Here is a 22,797-nt window from a genome sequence, read left to right as displayed (position 1 = left end):
ACATCACGAAAACACCGGGTTATAACGAGATTCGAGCAGAAATAAGGAATGAGAGCATTTCCAAAATTCGAAAAAAGTCGTTTTTCGACATCGATTTTGAGTCCAAAAATAAGCTCTAAAAATGCCAGATCTCAGCTAATACGAGAGCTACGAGCTTACGGGTGGTCTCATTGGATTCAGAAGGACAAAATTAAGAGAAAACCGTGCAAATTTTCCAGATAGAGTTCATAGAAGCAGAGATATCGACCTCCAAAGTTTGGGATTTTTCATTTTTTATTTCTCTCTTTGTGGTTTCTTCGCACTCAATGGAAGTTTTCCAAGAATTTTATTTATTAAGAAATAAATTATTTGGACGATCTGTCATCTACACAAACATCTTCCTCCTCTTTTTCTTCTCTGTAAGATTTATCCCTTCCAGTCAGATGAACATTCGACCCATCTTCCTCTTTTGCTGGCTCACTTATTCGCCATATCTTTCTCTGATGGTGGTTAATTTGATATACGAAATGTCACAGGGGGCTAGGAATTAGGTTATGTATTTCCTTTAATTCTTTCCATTTATTAAGCTTTTCTCCCTGTTTACTTCACAATTTTCATTTGTGTATATGTGTGCTTCTTTCTCATGTTTTCTTTTTCTGTTTCTTCAAGGTTTTTCCGATTAAATCAAGGAAGCCTTCCAAGAATCCCACACATCAAGAATCAAAGGCGGATATCTGTCATCTGCAAAGCGTTCTTCGCCTGCTTTAACGTCGGTCGTCCTTTGAATCATGCTTTTCTCTCTTCAACTTTTTCTAATTTGTGTGCTTCTTTTTCGAATAATAATTTTCAAATTGGGCATTTTTTCTCCATTCTTTCACTTATCAGGCTCTTCTCCTGCTTTAACTGAAAATGCTCAGCTAATATGAGAACTACGAGCTCACGGAAGGTCTCATTGGATTCAGAAGGACAAAACTAAGAGAAACCCATTCAAATTTTCCAGATAGAGTTCATAGAAGCAGAGATATCGACTTCCAAAGTTTTGGATTTTTCATTTTTCGGGTACACCCCCCCGTATCGAGTTTTTCACCGAAATTTGATTTTTTCAAGATTTGTAACAAACTAAAAACGCCAGGTTATAACGAGATTCGAGCAGAAATAAGGGAATGAGAGCATTTCGAAAATTCGGAAAAAGTTATTTTTCGACATCGATTTTGAGTCCAAAAATAAGCTCTAAAAATGCCAGATCTCAGCTAATACGAGAGCTACGAGCTTACGGGTGGTCTCATTGGATTCAGAAGGACAAAATTAAGAGAAAACCGTGCAAATTTTCCAGATAGAGTTCATAGAAGCAGAGATATCGACCTCCAAAGTTTGGGATTTTTCATTTTTTATTTCTCTCTTTGTGGTTTCTTCGCACTCAATGGAAGTTTTCCAAGAATTTTATTTATTAAGAAATAAATTATTTGGACGATCTGTCATCTACACAAACATCTTCCTCCTCTTTTTCTTCTCTGTAAGATTTATCCCTTCCAGTCAGATGAACATTCGACCCATCTTCCTCTTTTGCTGGCTCACTTATTCGCCATATCTTTCTCTGATGGTGGTTAATTTGATATACGAAATGTCACAGGGGGCTAGGAATTAGGTTATGTATTTCCTTTAATTCTTTCCATTTATTAAGCTTTTCTCCCTGTTTTCTTCACAATTTTCATTTGCGTATATGTGTGCTTCTTTCTCATGTTTTCTTTTTCTGTTTCTTCAAGGTTTTTCCGATTAAATCAAGGAAGCCTTCCAAGAATCCCACACATCAAGAATCAAAGGCGGATATCTGTCATCTGCAAAGCGTTCTTCGCCTGCTTTAACGTCGGTCGTCCTTTGAATCATGCTTTTCTCTCTTCAACTTTTTCTAATTTGTGTGCTTCTTTTTCGAATAATAATTTTCAAATTGGGCATTTTTTCTCCTGCTTTTCGAAAGAGATTTTCTTGTTTTCATTAGACCAACTGGAAAAAGGCTTCAGAAAGTGCCTCGTCTACTTCTCAAGTTTCATTTACACCTCATTCAATCTTTCTTTTCCCAGTAAGTCTTCAGATTTTTCTCAATTAACTCGCAAACTCACCTGTTGATCGGTTGTTCGATGGACGAAACGTCACTGAACACTAGGAATTAGGTTACTACCGTTGTGTAGGTATATGTAGAACGCGTTTCCTTTATTGTCTTTCACTTAGCAGGCTCTTCTCCTGCTTTAACTGAAAATGTCAGATCTCAGCTAATATGGGAGCTACGCGCTCACGGAAGGTCTCATTGGATTCAGAAGGACAGAACTAAGAGAAACCCGTTCAAATTTTCCAGATAGAGTTCATAGAAGCAGAGATATCGACCTCCAAAGTTTGGGATTTTTTATTTCTCTCTTTGTGGTTTCTTCGCACTCAATGGAAGTTTTCCAAGAATTTTATTTATTAAGAAATAAATTATTTGGACGATCTGTCATCTACACAAACATCTTCCTCCTCTTTTTCTTCTCTGTAAGATTTATCCCTTCCAGTCAGATGAACATTCGACCCATCTTCCTCTTTTGCTGGCTCACTTATTCGTCATATCTCTCTCTGATGGTGGTTAATTTGATATACGAAATGTCACCGGAGGCTAAGAATTAGGTTATGTATTTCCTTTAATTTTTTTCATTTATTAAGTCTTCTCTCTATTCATTTCAGATTTTTCATTTGTGTGTGTGTGTGTGCGCTTCTTTCTCAGGTTTTCTTCTTCTGGTTCTTCCAAGACGATTTCCACGGTTTTTCAGATTAAATCGAAAAAGCCTTCCAAGAATTCCACACATCAAGAATCAAAGTCTGTCATCTGCAAAGCGTCCTTCTCTTGCTTTAACCTTGATCCTCCTCTGAACCATGCTCAACTCTCTTCAACTTTTTCTAGTTTGTGTGCCTCTTTTTCGAATAATAATTTTCAAATTGCGCATTTCTTTTTTTTTCCTACTTTTCCAAAGAGATTTTCTTGTTTTCATTAAACCAACTGGAAAAAGCCTCCCAAGTGCCTGGTCTTCTTCTAAAGGTTGTTCTCCAAGTAAGTCTTCAGATATTCCTCAGCTAACTTGACCATCATCATCTTCTTTCTCATTCGCTCTGCTCGGTCCGTCTCTCTTAAAAACAACAAGCGCACCTTTATCTAACCCCGGTGAGCGCTAAAATTAACATGACAGTACCGGGCACTCGACCCCCGTCAAATCCCAAAAGAAAGAAGAAGATGAACAAGAGCGAGACCCCACATCTAAACGAAAACACTCGACAAATGGCCGTCTATGTCGCCCTTGTGTGCCAAGTGTTTATTTACCAACTGTCAGGTAAATGTGCATTTACATAATTTGATTTATCCTCGGTGGTGTTTGTCTAGGATCCTCCTGGAGGCCCTTCGGACTTTAAAAAAAAAAACGATTTTAGTTCTCATAGAGGGACAACGAATTGTTTTTTTCGCATTAAATGACGCGCAACAGGTTCGGAATTAAAATACGGGCCAATAATTCGTCACTTCCTGTAAGTTAATTTAACGTAATCGGTTACTGATTGCCCTTTGTATTTCGGCCCAGTGATTGTGAAATTATGAATGCTCGATGCTCACCCTACCGTCGCCGAGCTTAACATGTCGGAAGTGTTCAATTTGTTGCCATTTGGTTTATTTTAATTTTTTTTTTACGTTTGTTTCTTAAGGCTAATTGATCTGTTAACATTGTACATAATTGACGAGGAGAAGAGGAAGGGAATGGAGAAGAAAATGGAGGACACTCATCAGGTCTGACTCTAGACCCAGATTTCTCAATAAGAGCTAATGATGATGCAATGAATCAACTTGAGGAGTATTCATAGAACATTTGTTAAAGGATTAAGATATCAAGACCTCTAGGTCTAGTAACGCCCTCTCGATTTGGAGCACAAATCAAATTTCTCAAAAAGTTTGATCAGTAAGAAATTCTTTTGAAAAATCATCATTTTTCGTCTATAATATCCGATCTAATAGCACTGTTTTTGTATTAAATATTTATTAATATATATAATTATATCAAATTTGAATAAACAGTGTTATTAAATTAAATATTGCATATATATTTTATGCAAAAACATTGATTTTCATCAACACAACCCTTAGCCCCCCACCCACCCTACACACCTTACCAGTAAGAAATTCTTTTGAAAAATCGTCGTTTTTCGTCTATAATATCCGATCTAATAGCACTGTTTTTGTATTAAATATTTATTAATATATTTATAATTACATCAAATTGAAATAAACAAACTGTGTTTTTAGATTATATATTAACAACGAAACCAGCTGTTATTCATAGGTATTATTTTGGAAAACCACGATTTTTGAAAGCAATTTCTTACTGGTAAGGTGTGTAGGGTGGGTGGGGGGCTAAGGGTAGGGTTAATGAAAAACGTTTTTATTGCAGAAAATAATTGCGTGAGAAGAAAATGCTTTTTAAGCAAATTATAGGTGATAAAAAAATCTATAGTTTTTGTATCTATACTTTTCTCACATAACATTAAGGTTTCGAGCAAAACGTGAAAAAAACCCTATTTTAGCAAGGCGTATCCCTATGCAAATTGCAGTAGTTGTGCCATTTTTTATCGGAAATAAATGGAAATTCAATTTTTGTAAGATGTAGGATTTCTGTCGAATCTCTTAGCTTAAGGTAGTTTCTAAGACACTTAAATCCAGTTATTAGGTATCTTAAATATTTAATTAGATGCCGAATTAAAAAATTCCATCTTAAATGCTTGTCACTTATTAATATTTCAAGTTTATCACCTACTTTAATTAATCCTACTTTAAAAAATGTGTGGGTAATATCCATGCATTTATTTATTAAAAAACTAATCTGAGGCGAAATAACGTCTGATATTTGCTTAAGATTATCTGACCTAATTTCGTCGTAGCCTGGTGATTTCCTTGGTTTAATTAAATCTTGTATTTCTTCTGAAGTGTTCTGGAGATTTATGCCCAGATGGAATTATTTTCGTGGCATAGTTACATCCAAGTTGAGAATAGTGGGTGCTAAAGGCATCACTAATACCTTCCAAGTTTTGTACAAGAACAAGCCTGAGAACCATGTAGAAATTAAATGTCTTGAGATACCAGCAGTTGAAGGTCTCCGGTCAAGTAACGCTCTCTCGACTTGATTGAGCCAGATTTCTCAATAACCGATAATGGTAACGTGATGAAACAACTTGCGTAGTGTTCAGAGAATATTTTTCTAAATTCTTTGTTAAGAGATTACAATAATTGTAAAAACTCAATTTCTTAACATATCAATCCTTAAAACATGCCTGACTTTATAGCCAGATTTCTCAATTATCTAGTTTTTAAACTCGATTACTACACCCACAATAATTGATGAAATTGTTCTGAAAAAAATCATTGTTTTTGGTTCATATAATTCAATTTAATAACGCTGTTTTTATACTAAATATTTATACATAAAATTATATATTAAATTTAAATAAACAGTGTGATTAAATTAAATATTGCATACATATTTTCTGCAAAAACATTGATTTTTATCAACACAACCCTTAGCCCCCCACCCACCCTACACACCTTACCAGTAAGAAATTCTTTTGAAAAATCATCGTTTTTCGTCTATAATATCCGATCTAATAGCACTGTTTTTGTATTAAATATTTATTAATATCTATAGTTATATCAAATTTAAATAAACAGTGTTATTAAATATTGCATATATATTTTCTGCAAAAACATTGATTTTTATTAACACAACCCTTAGCCCCCCACCCACCCTACAGACCTTACCAGTAAGAAATTCTTTTGAAAAATCATCATTTTTCGTCTATAATATCCGATCTTAAAGCACTGTTTTTGCATTAAATATTTATTAATATATATAGTTATATTAAATTTGAATAAACAGTGTCATTAAATTAAATATTGCATATATATTTTATGCAAAAACATTGATTTTCATCAACACAACCCTTAGCCCCCCACCCACCCTACACACCTTACCAGTAAGAAATTCTTTTGAAAAATCATCGTTTTTCGTCTATAATATCCGATCTAATAGCACTGTTTTTGTATTAAATATTTATTAATATATTTATAATTATATCAAATTGAAATAAACAAACTGAGTTATTAGATTATATATTAACGACGAAACCTGCTGTTATTCATGGGTATTATTTTGGAAAACCACGATTTTTGAACACAATTTCTTACTGGTAAGGTGTGTAGGGTGGGTGGGGGGCTAAGGGTAGCGTTAATGAAAAACGGTTTTTTTGCAGAAAATAATTGCATGAGAAAAAAATGCTTTTTAAGCAAATAATAGGTGATAAAAAAATCTATAGTTTTTGTATCTATACTTTTCTCACATAACATTAAGGTTTCCGAGTAAAACGTGAAAAAACCCTATTTTAGCAAAGCGCATCCCTATGCAAATTGCAGTAGTTGTGCCATTTTTTATCGGAAATAAGTGGAAATTCAATTTTTGTAAGAGAGTAATTTTCCGTCGAATATCTCATTATTATTAAATATTACTTTTATTACTCCTTTTTGTAAGGAATTTTGTTTACAAAGGTTCTATCTATTTAGACCTCCCCATCCACCCAGTCCTTAGGTTAAATCTGACTGAAACAGGGCTTGATAAAGAATCTTTAAGTCGTTTAGCTTAACCCTTTCGGCCCCAATGGGACAAATAAATCCCAACATACATTTCATAACATCTGCTGGGCGCTATCTATCCCGCAGTTAAAGGTCCAGCAGTTAAAGGTCTTTGGTCAAGTACACGCTCTCTCGACTTGATTGAGCCAGATTTCTCAATAACCGATAATGGTAACGCGATGAAACAACTTGCGTAGTATTCAGAGAATGTTTTTCTAAATTCTTTGTTAAGAGATTACAATAATTGTAAAAACTCAATTTCTTAACATATCAATCCTTAAAACATGCCTGACTTTATAGCCAGATTTCTCAATTATCTAGTTTTTAAACTCGATTACTACACCCACAATATTTGATGAAATTGTTCTGAAAAAAATCATTGTTTTTGGTTCATATAATTCAATTTAATAACGCTGTTCTTATACTAAATATTTATACATAAAATTATATATTAAATTTAAATAAACAGTGTGATTAAATTAAATATTGCATACATATTTTCTGCAAAAACATTGATTTTCATCAACACAACCCTTAGCCCCCCACCCACCCTACACACCTTACCAGTAAGAAATTCTTTTGAAAAATCATCGTTTTTCTTCTATAATATCCGATCTTATAGCACTGTTTTGTATTAAATATTTATTAATATATTTATATTTATATCAAATTTAAATAAACAAACTGTGTTATTAGATTATATATTAACGACGATACCAGCTGTTATTCCATGGGTATTATGTTGGAAAACCACGATTTTTGAAGACAATTTCTTACTGGTAAGGTGGTGTGAGGGTGGGGTGGGGGGGCTAGGGTAGGGGGTTAATGAAAAACGGTTTTTTTGGCAGAAAATAATTGCGTGAGAAGAAAATGCTTTTTTAAGCAAAGTATAGGTGATAAAAAAATCTATAGTTTTGTGTATCTATACTTTTCTCACATAACATTAAGGTTTCGAGCAAAACGTGAAAAAAACCCTATTTTAGCAAGGCGTATCCCTATGCAAATTGCAGTAGTTCTGCCATTTTTTATCGGAAATAAGTGGAAATTCAATTTTTCTAAGAGAGTAATTTTCTGTCGAATATCTCATTATTATTAAATATTACTTTTATTACTCCTTTTTGTAAGGAATTTTGTTTACAAAGGTTCTATCTATTTTGACCCTCCCCATCCACCCAGTCCTTAGGTTAAATCTGACTGAAACAGGGCTTGATAAAGAATCTTTAAGTCGTTTAGCTTAAGGTAATTTCTAAGAAACTTAAATCCAGTTATCTGGTATCTTAATTGTTTAATTAGATGCTGAATTTGAAAATTCCATCTTAAATGCTTGTCACTATATTTCAAGCTTAACACCTTCTTTATGCAAACCCTTAATTAATCCCACTTTAAAAATGTGTTGGGGTAATATCCATGCATTTATTTATTGAAAAACTAATCTGAGGCGAAATAACGCTGATATTTGCTTAAGATTATCTGACCTAATTTCGTCGTAGCCTGGGTGATTTTCTTGTTTTAATTAAATTCTGTATCTCTTCTGAAGTGGCGAAGTTTAAAAATATTGAATTCTAATTGGTATTCTGCTCTGGAGGCTTATCTTTCGCATGTGGAATTATTTTTTAATCCAAGTTGAGAATAGTGGGTTATTAAAGGCATCAGTAATACCTTCCAAATTTTGTACAAGAACAAGCCTGAGAACCATGTAGAAATTACATGTCTTGCGAGATACCAGCAGTTAAAGGTCTTCGGTCAAGTAACGCTCTCTCGACCTGATTGAGCCAGATTTCTCACATACCTCTCACCGAGATGTGTTCACTGTCAGAGAATGTTTTTCTAAATTCTTTGTTAAGAGATTAAAATTGTAAGAATTAAATTGCTTGAGATATCAATCCTTAAAACATGACTGACTTTATAGCCAGATTTCTCAATTATCTAGTTTTTAAACTCTATTACTACACCCACATATTTGATGAAATTGTTCTGAAAAAAATCATTGTTTTTGATTCATATAATTCAATTTAATAACGCTGTTCTTATACTTAATATTTATACATAAAATTATATATTAAATTTAAATAAACAGTGTGAATTAATTAAATATTGCATACATATTTTCTGCAAAAACATTGATTTTCATCAACACAATCCTTAGCCCCCCACCCACCCTGCACACCTTACCAGTAAGAAATTCTTTTGAAAAATCATCATTTTTCGTCTATAATATCCTATCTAATAGCACTGTTTTTGTATTAAATATTTATTAATATCTATAGTTATATCAAATTTAAATAAACAGTGTTATTAAATTAAATATTGCATATATATTTTCTGCAAAAACATTGATTTTTATCAACGCAACCCTTAGCCCCCCACCCACCCTACACACCTTACCAGTAAGAAATTCTTTTGAAAAATCATCGTTTTTCGTCTATAATATCCGATCTTATAGCACTGTTTTTGTATTAAATATTTATTAATATATATAGTTATATTAAATTTGAATAAACAGTGTCATTAAATTAAATATTGCATATATATTTTATGCAAAAACATTGATTTTCATCAACACAACCCTTAGCCCCCCACCCACCCTACACACCTTACCAGTAAGAAATTCTTTTGAAAAATCATCGTTTTTCGTCTATAATATCCGATCTAATAGCACTGTTTTTGTATTAAATATTTATTAATATATTTATAATTATATCAAATTGAAATAAACAAACTGAGTTATTAGATTATATATTAACGACGAAACCTGCTGTTATTCATGGGTATTATTTTGGAAAACCACGATTTTTGAACACAATTTCTTACTGGTAAGGTGTGTAGGGTGGGTGGGGGGCTAAGGGTAGCGTTAATGAAAAACGGTTTTTTTTGCAGAAAATAATTGCATGAGAAAAAAATGCTTTTTAAGCAAATAATAGGTGATAAAAAAATCTATAGTTTTTGTATCTATACTTTTCTCACATAACATTAAGGTTTCCGAGTAAAACGTGAAAAAACCCTATTTTAGCAAGGCGTATCCCTATGCAAATTGCAGTAGTTGTGCCATTTTTTATCGGAAATAAGTGAAAATTCAATTTTTGTAAGAGAGTAATTTTCTGTCGAATATCTCATTATTATTAAATATTACTTTTATTACTCCTTTTTGTAAGGAATTTTGTTTACAAAGGTTCTATCTATTTAGACCTCCCCATCCACCCAGTCCTTAGGTTAAATCTGACTGAAACAGGGCTTGATAAAGAACCTTTAAGTCGTTTAGGTTAACCCTTTCGGCCCCAATGGGACAAATAAATCGCAACATACATTTTATCTGCTGGGCGCTATCTGTTCCGCAGTTAAAGGTCTCTGGTCAAGTAACGCTCTCTCGACTTGATTAAGCCAGATTTCTCAATAACCGATAATGGTAACGCGATGAAACAACTTGCGTAGTATTCAGAGAATGTTTTTCTAAATTCTTTGTTAAGAGATTAAAATTGTAAGAATTAAATTGCTTGAGATATCAATCCTTAAAATATGCCTGACTTTATAGCCAGATTTCTCAATTATCTAGTTTTTAAACTCGATTACTACACCCACAATATTTGATGAAATTGTTCTGAAAAAAATCATTGTTTTTGGTTCATATAATTCAATTTAATAACGCTGTTTTTATACTTAATATTTATACATAAAATTATATATTAAATTTAAATAAACAGTGTGATTAAATTAAATATTGCATACATATTTTCTGCAAAAACATTGATTTTCATCAACACGACCCTTAGCCCCCCACCCACCCTACACACCTTACCAGTAAGAAATTCTTTTGAAAAATCATCGTTTTTCGTCTATAATATCCGATCTAATAGCACTGTTTTTGTATTAAATATTTATTAATATCTATAGTTATATCAAATTTAAATAAACAGTGTTATTAAATTAAATATTGCATATATATTAATAAACAAACTGTGTTTTTAGATTATATATTAACGACGAAACCAGCTGTTATTCATGGGTATTATTTTGGAAAACCACGATTTTTGAAAACAATTTCTTACTGGTAAGGTGTGTAGGGTGGGTGGGGGGCTAAGGGTAGCGTTAATAAAAAACGATTTTTTTGCAGAAAATAATTGCATGAGAAAAAAATGCTTTTTAAGAAAATTATAGGTGATAAAAAAATTTATTAAGTGGAAATTCAATTTTTGTAAGAGAGTAATTTTCCGTCGAATATCTCATTATTATTAAATATTACTTTTATTACTCCTTTTTGTAAGGAATTTTGTTTACAAAGGTTCTATCTATTTAGACCTCCCCATCCACCCAGTCCTTAGGTTAAATCTGACTGAAACAGGGCTTGATAAAGAATCTTTAAGTCGTTTAGCTTAACCCTTTCGGCCCCAATGGGACAAATAAATCCCAACATACATTTCATCTTCTGGGCGCTATCTGTTCCGCAGTTAAAGGTCTCTGGTCAAGTAACGCTCTCTCGACTTGATTGAGCCAGATTTCTCAATAACCGATAATGGTAACGCGATGAAACAACTTGCGTAGTATTCAGAGAATGTTTTTCTAAATTCTTTGTTAAGAGATTAAAATTGTAAGAATTAAATTGCTTGAGATATCAATCCTTAAAACATGCCTGACTTTATAGCCAGATTTCTCAATTATCTAGTTTTTAAACTCGATTACTACACCCACAATATTTGATGAAATTGTTCTGAAAAAAATCATTGTTTTTGGTTTATATAATTCAATTTAATAACGCTGTTCTTATACTAAATATTTATACATAAAATTATATATTAAATTTAAATAAACAGTGTGATTAAATTAAATATTGCATACATATTTTCTGCAAAAACATTGATTTTCATCAACAGAACCCTTAGCCCCCCACCCACCCTACACACCTTACCAGTAAGAAATTCTTTTGAAAAATCATCGTTTTTCGTCTATAATATCCGATCTAATAGCACTGTTTTTGTATTAAATATTTATTAATATCTATAATTATATCAAATTTAAATAAACAGTGTTATTAAATTAAATATTGCATATATATTTTATGCAAAAACATTGATTTTTATTAACACAACCCTTAACCCCCCACCCACCCTACACACCTTACCAGTAAGAAATTCTTTTGAAAAATCATCATTTTTCGTCTATAATATCCGATCTTATAGCACTGTTTTTGTATTAAATATTTATTAATATATATAGTTATATTAAATTTGAATAAACAGTGTCATTAAATTAAATATTGCATATATATTTTATGCAAAAACATTGATTTTCATCAACACAACCCTTAGCCCCCCACCCACCCTACACACCTTACCAGTAAGAAATTCTTTTGAAAAATCATCGTTTTTCGTCGATAATATCCGATCTAATAGCACTGTTTTTGTATTAAATATTTATTAATATCTATAATTATATCAAATTTAAATAAACAAACTGTGTTATTAGATCATATATTAACGACGAAACCAGCTGTTATTCATGGGTATTATTTTAGAAAACCACGATTTTTGAAAACAATTTCTTACTGGTAAGGTGTGTAGGGTGGGTGGGGGGCTAAGGGTAACGTTAATGAAAAACGGTTTTTTTTGCAGAAAATAATAGCGTGAGAAAAAAATGCTTTTTAAGCAAATTATAGCTGATAAAAAATCTATAGTTTTTGTATCTATACTTTTCTCACATAACATTAAGGATTTCGAATAAAACGTGAAAAACTTGGTGAACATTAATGGGACATTCTTAGACTGTTAATATTAAACTTCTTCAGCTGTAATTACCTGCATTTGTAAAACGAGGGTGTCCAAACAGGTCGGATGGTGGTGATGGTGGGTCGGCAAACTCCAGAAATCACTATCACTAGGCACCAGCTGATCGGACAACGATTGTTCACTGTTATTACTACTCGGCAACACCACGCAACATGCCCCTGAATTCATATTAACCCCGAAGACAAAATACGATAAATTTTGAAAAAATCAGTTCGAGGGGTGGCTGTATTTCGGCATATTGTTCTAAAAATAAAAAAAATCGGGTTCTTAAGGCATTTTCCACCTGTGTGCCCTGCGAGTGTTCCTGAATTCGCGAAATTAACCTCGCGACTGAATTATTAAGGATTTCCTTGGGTTTGGATGGGAGGGGCTATCATAGCCTAGCGTGGAATCGTTATCTTAGTAAGGGAGCCCGAGCAAATAAAACGTTAATGGCATGACATCTAACGGTGGAAATCACAGGCATGTTTGGGTATAGCCCGGAAAATTAAGATGTCTTATCAAGAGCGGACTAAAATTTCAAATTTCCCCCCTAAAGATTCGGAGTTTGCCCGCCAGGGCTCTTACTTTTTACTATCGAGACTTAACGGAAAATCCTCCTGTTGTGCGCCATTTGAAAAAAAAATTTCCACGCGACTGCGTGGGAACAATCGAGCAAAAAAGGAAAATTGAGAGCGACGGCGTGACGAGATGTTCCCCCATTGGCCCGAACTCGTAATTGATTTTTCGGTGGGTGGATACGCCGGTTTTTTTGGGAAAAAACATACCACAAGAGTGGGGAGACAGGGGGGGGGGAAATATACCAAGTGTCCAACGACTAATTAATATTTAAAAATTATTGTGACTAACCTATTCCGTCATAGAGTTATTAACATGGTGATGGCGTCATGACAGTGACACCTGACATTTCCCGGAAAATATCAATTTCCATATATTAGTTTATCCATGGTTTCGGTAATTACCGATTAATGCATGATCTATTTTGTAACAATAGATGTGTGATTTAATCCATAAATGATTCATTTTGTTTGTTTATTAGCCAAAGAAAATTGCATAAATGACGCATTTCAAGCAGTCATTAATCAATTTTAAATAATGGAGCCTTAAATTTCTTTTCCAACGAAGTATTGATCAAAAAATGGGGGCGTCACTGTCGTTTTTGATGTAAATGACTAGTGACAGATGACAGCGACCTCAGGGTTGTCATATTCATCATCGTCGCTCATATTATCCATTCTAATAACGCTGTTATTATATTAAATAATGAAAATATAAGTTCTGCAAAAACATTGTTTTTCATCAAAACAACCCTTAGCCCCCCACCCACCCCAAACGTTTGCCCAGTAAGAAATTCTTTTGAAAAATCACCGTTTTTCGTCAATAATATCCAATCTAATAGCACTGTTTTTGTATTAAATATTTATCAATATATATAATTATATCAAATTTAAATAAACAAACTGTGTTATTAGATTAGATATTAACGACGAAACCACCCCATTATTCATGCTTATTATTTTTTAAAACAACGATTTTTGAAAATAATTTCTTACTGGTAAGGTGCGTAGGGTGGGTGGGGGGCTAAGGGTAGGGTTAATGAAAAACAGTTTTTTTGCAGAAAATAATTATAATCAAAAAATGGGGGCGTCACTGTCGTTTTTGATATAAATGACAGCGACCTCAGGGTCGTCCAAAAGAACACCAATCATATTCGTGACAAGTGACACTTAACCCAAGACTGTACTGTTGGAAATTTGATGAAATAGATGCTCCTGGGACTGAGAAATCTAAATTTTACTAAAATGGCGGCGCTACCATCGTTTTCCCAAAAAACCAACTTATCTGGTATTTAAATTCGCTTCCTACGTTAGCACTTGACTCACACCATTGCGACAGGTGACAGTCAGGCCAGGGTTGTCCATAGGCAGTATTGATAATCTAAAGATGTATCATTGATAATTGACTCATCTAACGGCAAAAAAATACTTTCCTAAAAATCTTGGACGGCATTAAATTTCGCTCCTAGTTCAACACACAGCATTGTGACAAGAGACAGTGAGTCAGGACTGTCCAAAGAAAGAGCTGACGAAGCGTCGTCTGGGGTTTACGTTCTCGTGACGGATGACAGCTGACGCAGGGTTGTCCTCTTTGCATTTTTTGAGCTTTGACTGTGACAAACTAATGACAGATGACATCTCCATAAATCTTCTTGTCGTGTGACAAGTGAAATTTAATTCAGGGAATTGCTTGCATTGCACATGGCAATTAAAGAGTTACTGATTGGCAGGTGATAGGCTTTTGGAAATCCTTCATCTTGTACTTATTCTGACGGATAATTGACAGTTGACAGATATGTGAGCTGCGATAGGGTTGTGCAAAGTGGAAGTGTAACAGATGCCTAGTCTTTCTCTTCTTCTCCAAGTAAATAATTAATAATGAAAGTGTAGAAAAAAGGTCCCCCGAGGCATTACGGACCTCCTAGTTAGGCTCGTTTCACGGTAAACCGGCATAAAAGCTCCGATCAGCCGTGCCGAATTAACTTAAACACAATAAACCAAAAACCGCAAGTTTAACTAAGTGAAATGTCCACTCAGGTATAACCAACCCATCGTCGCTCGGTTTTATGGTGCTTATGGGGCACGTGCAATTGTCCTTGTTTTTTCTTTTTTCGAATGTGGAAAAATGGTCATCATAATAACCTGTCAGCGTGCACGCTGCAAGTGTGAACAGATCACGGTACCGATGATTTTGCTCCTAATTGCCACTCTTAGCAGACGACAGATAACTGTAATCATCTCCGTGGTGTAGCGTTTCTACGATTGATGATGACACAACCATCCTGACACGGGTCCTGCCCTGTAATTTAGCCAGAGCCGGCCATTGACAATTATTTTTCGCATGCAAATAAAAGTCTCCCTATGTTATTTTCGTGCATTGATTTGGCGCTTTTAGTCAGACAGGTGGGTGAAGCAATATCGCGCTGATTATGGGGTCATTATCGCGTGGGATGACGCGCAACATTTTTTTCGTCTAGGGCATTCGGTTTGAAATCGATGTCGGGATGGATATTTTTGACTAGTTCGATTTCTAATGCGGAATCGGGAGTTGCGCAACAAACTTGTAAAAAAAAAAACGCTTCATGCGCACAGTTCATTTTTGCTTTAGAGCGCGCATTTCGGTACACAGTAGTCAAATCGGTTGCGCAGCAAAAGTTTTTGCGCTCAGAGTGTCTTAAATTGGTACTTTGCAGCTTTTTTCTTTATAGATTTGGGTCAAAACTCAGTTTCAATATTATTAACTTTTTAACGAGTGGCGTAATTAATATTAGAAAACTGAAGATTTTTTTAGGTTATACAATCCCTTGCGCCTGTCTACTTAAAATAAATGGGTTGCGCGACCAATTATAAAACTTGGTGCGTAGAGATTTTCTCTTAAAGACAAAAAACGAGATTTGACACAAGTTGCGCAACAAAGGTTGCTAACTATTTAATATTTTAAGATGTATTGGAACGTAAAACCCGGAACTAACTCACAGCGCAGTCGATTTTTACGCCTCCGGGTCACGTTTCCCGTTAAAAAAAATATTTTTACAGTAACGATAATTATAAATTGTCATAGCGTAACGTAACAATACCTTTCTCGGAGTGCTTAATTGTATGTTATTAAGTGCCTTTTGCAGAAAATGGAATCACCTTTGAACCGACTTATAATTACTCGCGCCACGGCGCGTTTACCGCATAACTCGGTCAAAACCGAAAAGAAGATATTCCTCTCTCGTTACTGCAGCGTTCATGAATGAAAAAGCGAGCGAATAAGGCCATTTTCGGGCAGGTTGTCAGGCCATTACTTAGTCCAACTTAGGCATGACACGCGTAATGGCCGTGCGTCGCTATCTTTTGTGATTCCATCTCTCGCACCTACCGGACATAGCGATGGCGTAATCTCGCGAGTACTGAGCGTTGATATGTACATTCTTCCTACATCAGAGACTAATGAGAAAATCCAAGGATTCTGCAAGTGCCCGACTTCAAGACAGTGAGCTCCTGTAATTGACTCTCGTTTGCCACTGTCATGCTGCGCAACTCGAAGCGCATTACTAAACCAAATCGGCGGCTAACACAGGGTTGTACAAAGCTCCTCTGCTAACCTAAATCACGATTTTCTGGTAAAACAATTGGGTTTTTTTCGGTGCCTGGTTTACCGCGAAAGAAACAACCGTAAACATTTCCTGTACGATGCTCGTGACAAGATACGTGAGGCGATTTCGGAATTTCAATTCGAACCGTTTGCATTTAGGAGATTCAGTTTTGTGGTCGCAGTACGTGCCTCAGATTTTTCAATATTGTGTTGCGCGATAGATGTTGCTGTCATTGCTGAATCAAGCTCAGACGTGGCGAAGAATAAAACGCAAACGCATAAAAAAAGTCAACAAACGCTTAAAACAACCGCACACTGTCATAAACGTAATTCATATTTGCGTTCAGATAAATCATTTTGTAACATGGCGTGTGTACGATATTAATAGCACCTTATTACTCACGTTTAGTGTCAGTTCTAGGAATATACCCGGCCATTATTTCGTTGTTTTTCAATTTAAATTATTTATAATGATACGTGTCTTTTGTCAGCTTGCTGCGCGACCGCCATATTATTTAATTAATTTATTTACATGTCACGGTATGTTAAACACGGAAAAAACTAAGATTTGCCACCTCGCACCCTAGCAGATTGATGACGTCGTGTAGACGCAGCTTAAGAAGTGTCGTTTACCAAAGTTGCGCGACAAATGCTGCCGGATTGGGGCCATCTTGGTGCACAATAACAATGCTCTATGATAAAAAAAAATGAATAACCCACAAATCCCAATACTTTCCTCCTCTTTTCTAGGCCCCCCCGTGGGCACCAGTTCCCATCAATAATCACTTACTGTAATCACACGGTGCCGGCAAAATATACCATCATATCGCCCCGATAATTCCCCACCATTACCGCACAAGTGAAGAAAAGCCAATTACGAAATCGGTATCTCTTCCGGCTCGAAGGACCGTTAAAAAACAAAAAATAAACCGCAAAGGTCAGGCCGTATAGTTTTCTCACCCACCCTGTACGTGCGCGCTGGTTACCTTAAAAAGTGACACGTGTTGTGACATTGACAGTTGTCATGTAACGCGTTTTCAGTAAAATCAATTTTTTTGCCCCGTTTGTACATTATTGTGCCGTTTAAAACAAATAATTCGGTTTTTTTATTTGGTTTATCGCCCGTTTGACATGAGCTGCACCTTCCATACTGAACTGGAACTGGTCGCCTCTTCTGGTAAGTTCAGCTCGCCTAGCCTAGCCTTTAAGGCATCAAAAGTGAAGCGGTGAGATGTTACGCAGCTCCTTGCGTAGATCCCCATTATTCACAACAACAACTCACCGCTACTGAACTTAACTCACATCCATTCCAGATCCTAACCTGAACAAACCCCCCCACCCTAGCGGCAGCCAATCGGCCCGAAAAACCAACGACGTTCGCTTACAAGGTAAAAAAAAACATAAAACTCGTTAATTAATTGGATTTATTAACCCCGTCATTAATCAAAGACTTCTCAGATTTCGTGTATTTAAGGGCGGTTGCCTTGGGCATCATTAGCTCCACCACCCTATCGCAGAACCTTTGGTAACTGTAATTTTTCTGAAACCCATCTCTGGCCAGCTCCCCTAAGAACGACTGCAGATGCGGACTCCTCATCAGTTTCTTGAGCACTTGCGCCATGGCTGTAGGGTCCGGTTCCGTCATAATCCCGGTGAATTTGTTCTGTAGGATCCTGGGGGCTATTCCCTTGTTTGTGGCCACTATAGGCTTCCCTAAGCTCATCGCTTTCAGCAAGAAGTCCGCCTGCATGTCAGCTTTTGAAGGGTGAATCACCACTGCTGACTCAGTCAGTAAAGTCTTCTCGTGAACCACCGGAAGCTGTTTTAGAATGCTGACCTGGGAGGCACACAGACGGTCCTTTGCCAAAGCAACCATTTCGTTGTAGTAGAGTTTTTCGTTGAGGGTCCTACAGTTGCCTGCTATGACTAGTTGGAACCTCTTGGTCACCTGGGAGTCGTCCAGCATCTGTAGCAACAGCTCAAAAGCGTCCAGGGCCAATCTGAAGTTCGACGACCTATTAAACTTGCCTACTGACAAAAACAGGATGGTGTTCTCCAACAAATCGGGAATGATCCGTTCGATCTGGATCACTTGGGAGTCCCAGAGGCCCACGTCAACGGCTGGATAGAGCACTGTAGGCTCTTTGCCCAAAGCTGGAAAAGACTTCTTGAGTAGGTCAGCAAACATGGCTGTCTCCACCAGGATCTCGTCTGCCAGCTTGATGAATTTCGCTTCCAACAGTGACGGTGAATAAACCGTATGCTCACAGACATCAGGAATCTCCTCAAAAGACTCCACATAAAACAGCTTGTGTCTGGTAAAGAGGTGCAGCAGATACAGCGCTACGGTGCTAATATCCAGAACTATAACCGAGGTTTCTTTTGGAGGGTTCAGGATCACCTTGCAAGCCATACAGATCGATCTTAAAACAGCAAAAGGGCGCCTACAGAGGCCGAACAGGCTCTTCGGGATCCACCATCCAGAGTGTTTTATTTTGACTCTGTCGAGGAACTAGAAAAGTATTTATTAGCAAGGCACGAGGGAAGGCTTGAGGCCACCTACTTTGGTATCATCCAAGTCTTCGGCCCTATTGTAGCTGGACGTATAGAAGGTCACTCTGAAGCCTAATTGATGGTAGGCCCTGGCCAGATTGATCAGGTAGCGATCGCGCCTGCGCTTGGCCAGTCTCTCGTGCAAGAAGTATACGGTTCTGGATACGGGTCTGTGTTGTTGGGCATCCATTTTCGGGGAGTTTTGACGACTCTGTCAGCGGTTGACATGTTTACCTTTTCAGGTGTGTCTTTGGGGGCCCTGGTCCGTAGGTTCAAAGTCTTTATGAAATTTTTACTTGAATTAATCAAGTAATAATCTTCTATAATCTTGCTAGATATAGAAGAGCAACTGGAAATGGCCGAATCAAGATGCAACACCCTCAAAGATCAGCTGGATTACATGAAGCAGGTCTACGGAGTGAACAAGTCCGCGCAGAACAAACCCAAGAGTAGCGCAAGTCCTTTAAAGAACTCTAGCGGTAAATTGTTGCAACTAACTATCAACTAATTCTTAAAAACGCTTAACCTTAGTGGTGCTAGATGAGACCTCTGGCAGCAGCAACAACGACTTCAAAAGCATCGTGACGTCATGCAGCCAACCCAATAAGCAAAAATCATACCAGATCGGCACAGACAACACCGGAGCGGCCGTACGAACGATCAATAACATCCTGAACGGAATCACAAACTCTGTGAACCGTTTGTCGGAAATTCACTCACAGATCACCACCCCCAGGGTGAAAATATCCACAGGGGTCTCTCCACGTGAGTACTCACCCCTGATATGTTTTAATTCCACTCATGCTGCCCGTGGTCTAGATTGTCCGGAGAGTGAGGGCGCCGAAGCGAAACAGAAAGATGTAGCAACCGTTCCAGAGCTGAACATTGAAAGCAGCCCCGTGTTACAACTGAAGGCTAGAGGGCAAAAGCGCAAGTCAGTGCGGAGTGCCAAGACCTCGTCGCAGCACGCCATAAAGAAAGTGTCACGAATGGAGCGCAGATCCCGTTCGATCAGCACCAAGTCTACTGCGGTGCTGGAAAAGAGATCTTCGACGTTGATCCGTAACAGGATCTTGGGAAAGATGAACACCAAGAACAACAACTTGGTGGAGATCTACCATAATGACGCTTTAAAGCATAGCGACTCAGACGAGAGCAACCTGAAGAAATCTAGGCAGCAGAAGGAGAGGTTTACCCCAAGGAACTTTAAGGCGGACGAGGGACCGCACGTCCCTCCTCTGAACATCCTCAGAAAAGACGAGATCTGTAAGAGTGAATTCACTTACCCCTACAGCCAAGCGTTTTCTTGTGATACCCCACAAGCGCCACGCACCACGGTCAGCTGCTGCTACAGCAAGAACTATGAGCTACCAACGGTTGCCTCCAGGATGAAGCAAGTGGCCAAGAGCTACCTGGGGAATCTGAATCTGAAGACGATCCCGTTTTGCGCGGCCATTTCGACCACCCAGAGCCACAATATCGGGATCAACATCCAGCAAGTGATGAACATTATTAAAAACCGACAACCGATCAACGGGATCTCGCCCACTTTGGCTCACAACATCGGCCTGGCCGCAGAGAAGGTCAACAGCAAGCATTTTTCCATGCTGGTGTCCACGATTAACTCGAAGATATCGTAAGCATGCTTTGGTGAGACATACTTGCGTATTAATTGGCTGGTTTTGTAGACATGCGGGGTCCAAGTGCCCTCTATCCAACACCTTTCTTAACATGCAACAGTTGCAAGAGCAAGCGAGAAACGTACCTGAAGAAACCATCGAGGAATGTGATGAGGATGAGGTCAGCGACTCGCCACAGACTCAGACCATGATCATCACCGGACCTTCTGGCGATATGGAGGTGAAGACCACCAAGACCCCGTCGTGGAGGGTCGATAAGAGTGTGGCGGCCGAGCAGTGCACATGCGTGGCCCAACCAAACGTGGCTTTCCAGCAAATCGCCAACAGATACCAGAGGAACATCAGAACCATTACTGAGAACAGCTTGAATTCTCAGGTAGAGGTTTTGTGTTAAATTAGTCGGAGGATTTGTTAACATATTTCGTAGATAATAGAGAACCAGCTGAAGAAGAGACTAAGAAGGTACAAGAGTGCAAAGAACGGCTTGAAACTTGAGAAGAACAACAACGAGACCCAAGTGCAAACCTTAACAGGCAACCCAGACACCCAGAAGGAGGAGACTTTGAATGGCAGAGAGAAGAACTTGAAAGAAGTGCTTACTAACTTGCATGACGATTTTGAGCAACTGAACAAGTATGTCAAGGCTTGAGAGTAAGTCAATACTAATCATTCCCTTCACAGGAAATACGAGGACTTGTCTCAGCAAAGCCAGTCAGGTTCTGACGAGAAGGCCACCAAGGAGCTCGAGAGGCTTGAGGCGGAACTAACTAAGAAGGAGGAGGAGATCACCATGGTGATGACGCTGTACAAGGAGGTGCAAGCGCTTAAGCAGCAAGTGAAGCAGCTGAAGGAGAAGCGCAGCCAGGCGAGCTTACCCTCCAAGGAGAGCAAAGAGACGAAGATCAAATTTAAGGAGTACAACAATCCGGAGGCCGCCTTCCATCTGACCAAACTGCTCAAGCAGATCCAGCACTATCAGATGAGATATAAGTCAAATTTAAGTCAGGAAAATTAAATAATGAGGGTTAAAAGTTGACGGTTTTTGTTTTATTTGGATGATGTGTGTTTAGTGTATTTAGTCCAAAGTGTTTAGTGCGCTATGAGGATCTTCTTGTTCCCTTCTCTGAAATTGAAGATGGTGATAAAGATAATGCGGCATTACTAAGAAGAGCCATTAAAGAGAAAATTCTCGTTATTTTGGTCACTCTATACTTGGTCGTTTCAGGAACTAACGGATCATTGGGGGTCGGTCAAACAAAGAAAAGCCGTCTTATCTGCTAATCCGTTTCCCGTAATTTAGACGAAAAAAAAAGTAAAGCGCTGACAAATATTGATTTACCATTAAGGACCGGTACCGTATATCCGTTTTTACACAGTTACAAATGTTTGATTTGGCTTTATCTACGTCCGTCCCGGTACGTCGAATCACTGACATGCTTATTTGGTTAAAATTAATGAAGATTCTGGTGCCAAATTCACCACAAATAAATGACTCTTCATTGTCCAAAACCCCGAAAAAACATCAGTCCGTTTACATTTCCCATCGGTTTTTCACCTCGGCAATTCATTACCAAAAACCTTTTAGTCTTAATGTAAATTGATGCGTGGCGAACGTTTCCGCACGCGACCCCATTTGGTAAAAGTGCGCCCTTATTTATTCTTTAATTTTCGCCACCCTCTGAAGGTAGAAAGAGAGAGAGACAGAGGTCAAAAACCATAATGATAAGAGAGGCGCTAAACAACTACACGTGTGTGCACCCTATTCTCACCCTTCGCTTTTTTTCGACCCTCCATCTGACTTGGTCAAGTCGTAAAGTCAGATCGTTAGCCGATTCTCAGTGAGGGCGCCATCTCTGGTTTGCCTGCACAAGCAGTTGCAGTCAACCTCGTCAACGGCCCTAATGGTTTCACAAGTGAAAGAGAGATGGCGCTCGTTAGAGTGAGTGACAAAATGGTGGTTTTAGCAAGGAAGTTGGGGTAGAAACCTGCAGTCGTGTTAGGCGATATTTGGATGACGAATGAAGAG

At 37.4% G+C, this 22,797-nt stretch overlaps 3 protein-coding genes across 3 annotated transcripts in view; 1 reads left to right on the top strand and 2 right to left on the bottom strand.

Annotated features, from left to right (window-relative positions):
• Positions 1–12,624, bottom strand: part of LOC126747718 (dendritic arbor reduction protein 1-like) — a 190,656-nt gene extending 178,032 nt beyond the window's left edge. Inside the window, exon 1 of the mRNA XM_050456511.1 lies at positions 12,451–12,624. Within this exon, the coding sequence (XP_050312468.1) occupies positions 12,451–12,609 (159 nt within the window). The 5' untranslated portion in view covers positions 12,610–12,624. The remainder of the gene's footprint in view (positions 1–12,450) is intronic.
• A 4,951-nt stretch (positions 12,625–17,575) lies between these two features.
• Positions 17,576–21,807, top strand: LOC126747288 (uncharacterized). The gene is made up of 8 exons (XM_050455822.1): positions 17,576–17,755; positions 17,892–17,966; positions 19,467–19,610; positions 19,663–19,896; positions 19,951–20,767; positions 20,820–21,147; positions 21,199–21,404; positions 21,453–21,807. The coding sequence occupies exons 1-8, from the start codon at positions 17,710–17,712 to the stop codon at positions 21,784–21,786; spliced, it is 2,184 nt and encodes a 727-aa protein (XP_050311779.1). The 5' UTR covers positions 17,576–17,709; the 3' UTR covers positions 21,787–21,807.
• On the bottom strand, positions 17,985–19,359 carry LOC126747297 (uncharacterized). Its single transcript, XM_050455839.1, has 2 exons — positions 19,142–19,359; positions 17,985–19,090 (listed from the first exon to the last, which is right to left on the bottom strand). The coding sequence occupies exons 1-2, from the start codon at positions 19,319–19,321 to the stop codon at positions 17,993–17,995; spliced, it is 1,278 nt and encodes a 425-aa protein (XP_050311796.1). The 5' UTR covers positions 19,322–19,359; the 3' UTR covers positions 17,985–17,992.
• Positions 21,808–22,797: the final 990 nt, after the last annotated feature.

Source organism: Anthonomus grandis, chromosome 19 (genome assembly GCF_022605725.1).
Source record: "Anthonomus grandis grandis chromosome 19, icAntGran1.3, whole genome shotgun sequence".
Taxonomy (NCBI): Eukaryota; Metazoa; Arthropoda; class Insecta; order Coleoptera; family Curculionidae; genus Anthonomus; species Anthonomus grandis.
Note: the sequence above shows the minus strand (reverse complement) of the source record. Positions and strands in the feature narration are given on the sequence as shown.

What these genes read in the sequence shown, in the direction of transcription:
- LOC126747288 (XM_050455822.1), top strand. Translation starts at nt 17,710, where the DNA reads ATGAGCTGCACCTTCCATACTGAACTGGAACTGGTCGCCTCTTCTG. An exon ending in CAACGACGTTCGCTTACAAG is followed by an intron (nt 17,967 to 19,466) that starts GTAAAAAAAAAC and finishes TAATCTTGCTAG; the next exon opens with ATATAGAAGAGCAACTGGAA. An exon ending in GATTTTGAGCAACTGAACAA is followed by an intron (nt 21,405 to 21,452) that starts GTATGTCAAGGC and finishes TTCCCTTCACAG; the next exon opens with GAAATACGAGGACTTGTCTC.
- LOC126747297 (XM_050455839.1), bottom strand. Translation starts at nt 19,321, where the DNA reads ATGGATGCCCAACAACACAGACCCGTATCCAGAACCGTATACTTCTTG. An exon ending in AAGACTTGGATGATACCAAA is followed by an intron (nt 19,091 to 19,141) that starts GTAGGTGGCCTC and finishes ATACTTTTCTAG; the next exon opens with TTCCTCGACAGAGTCAAAAT.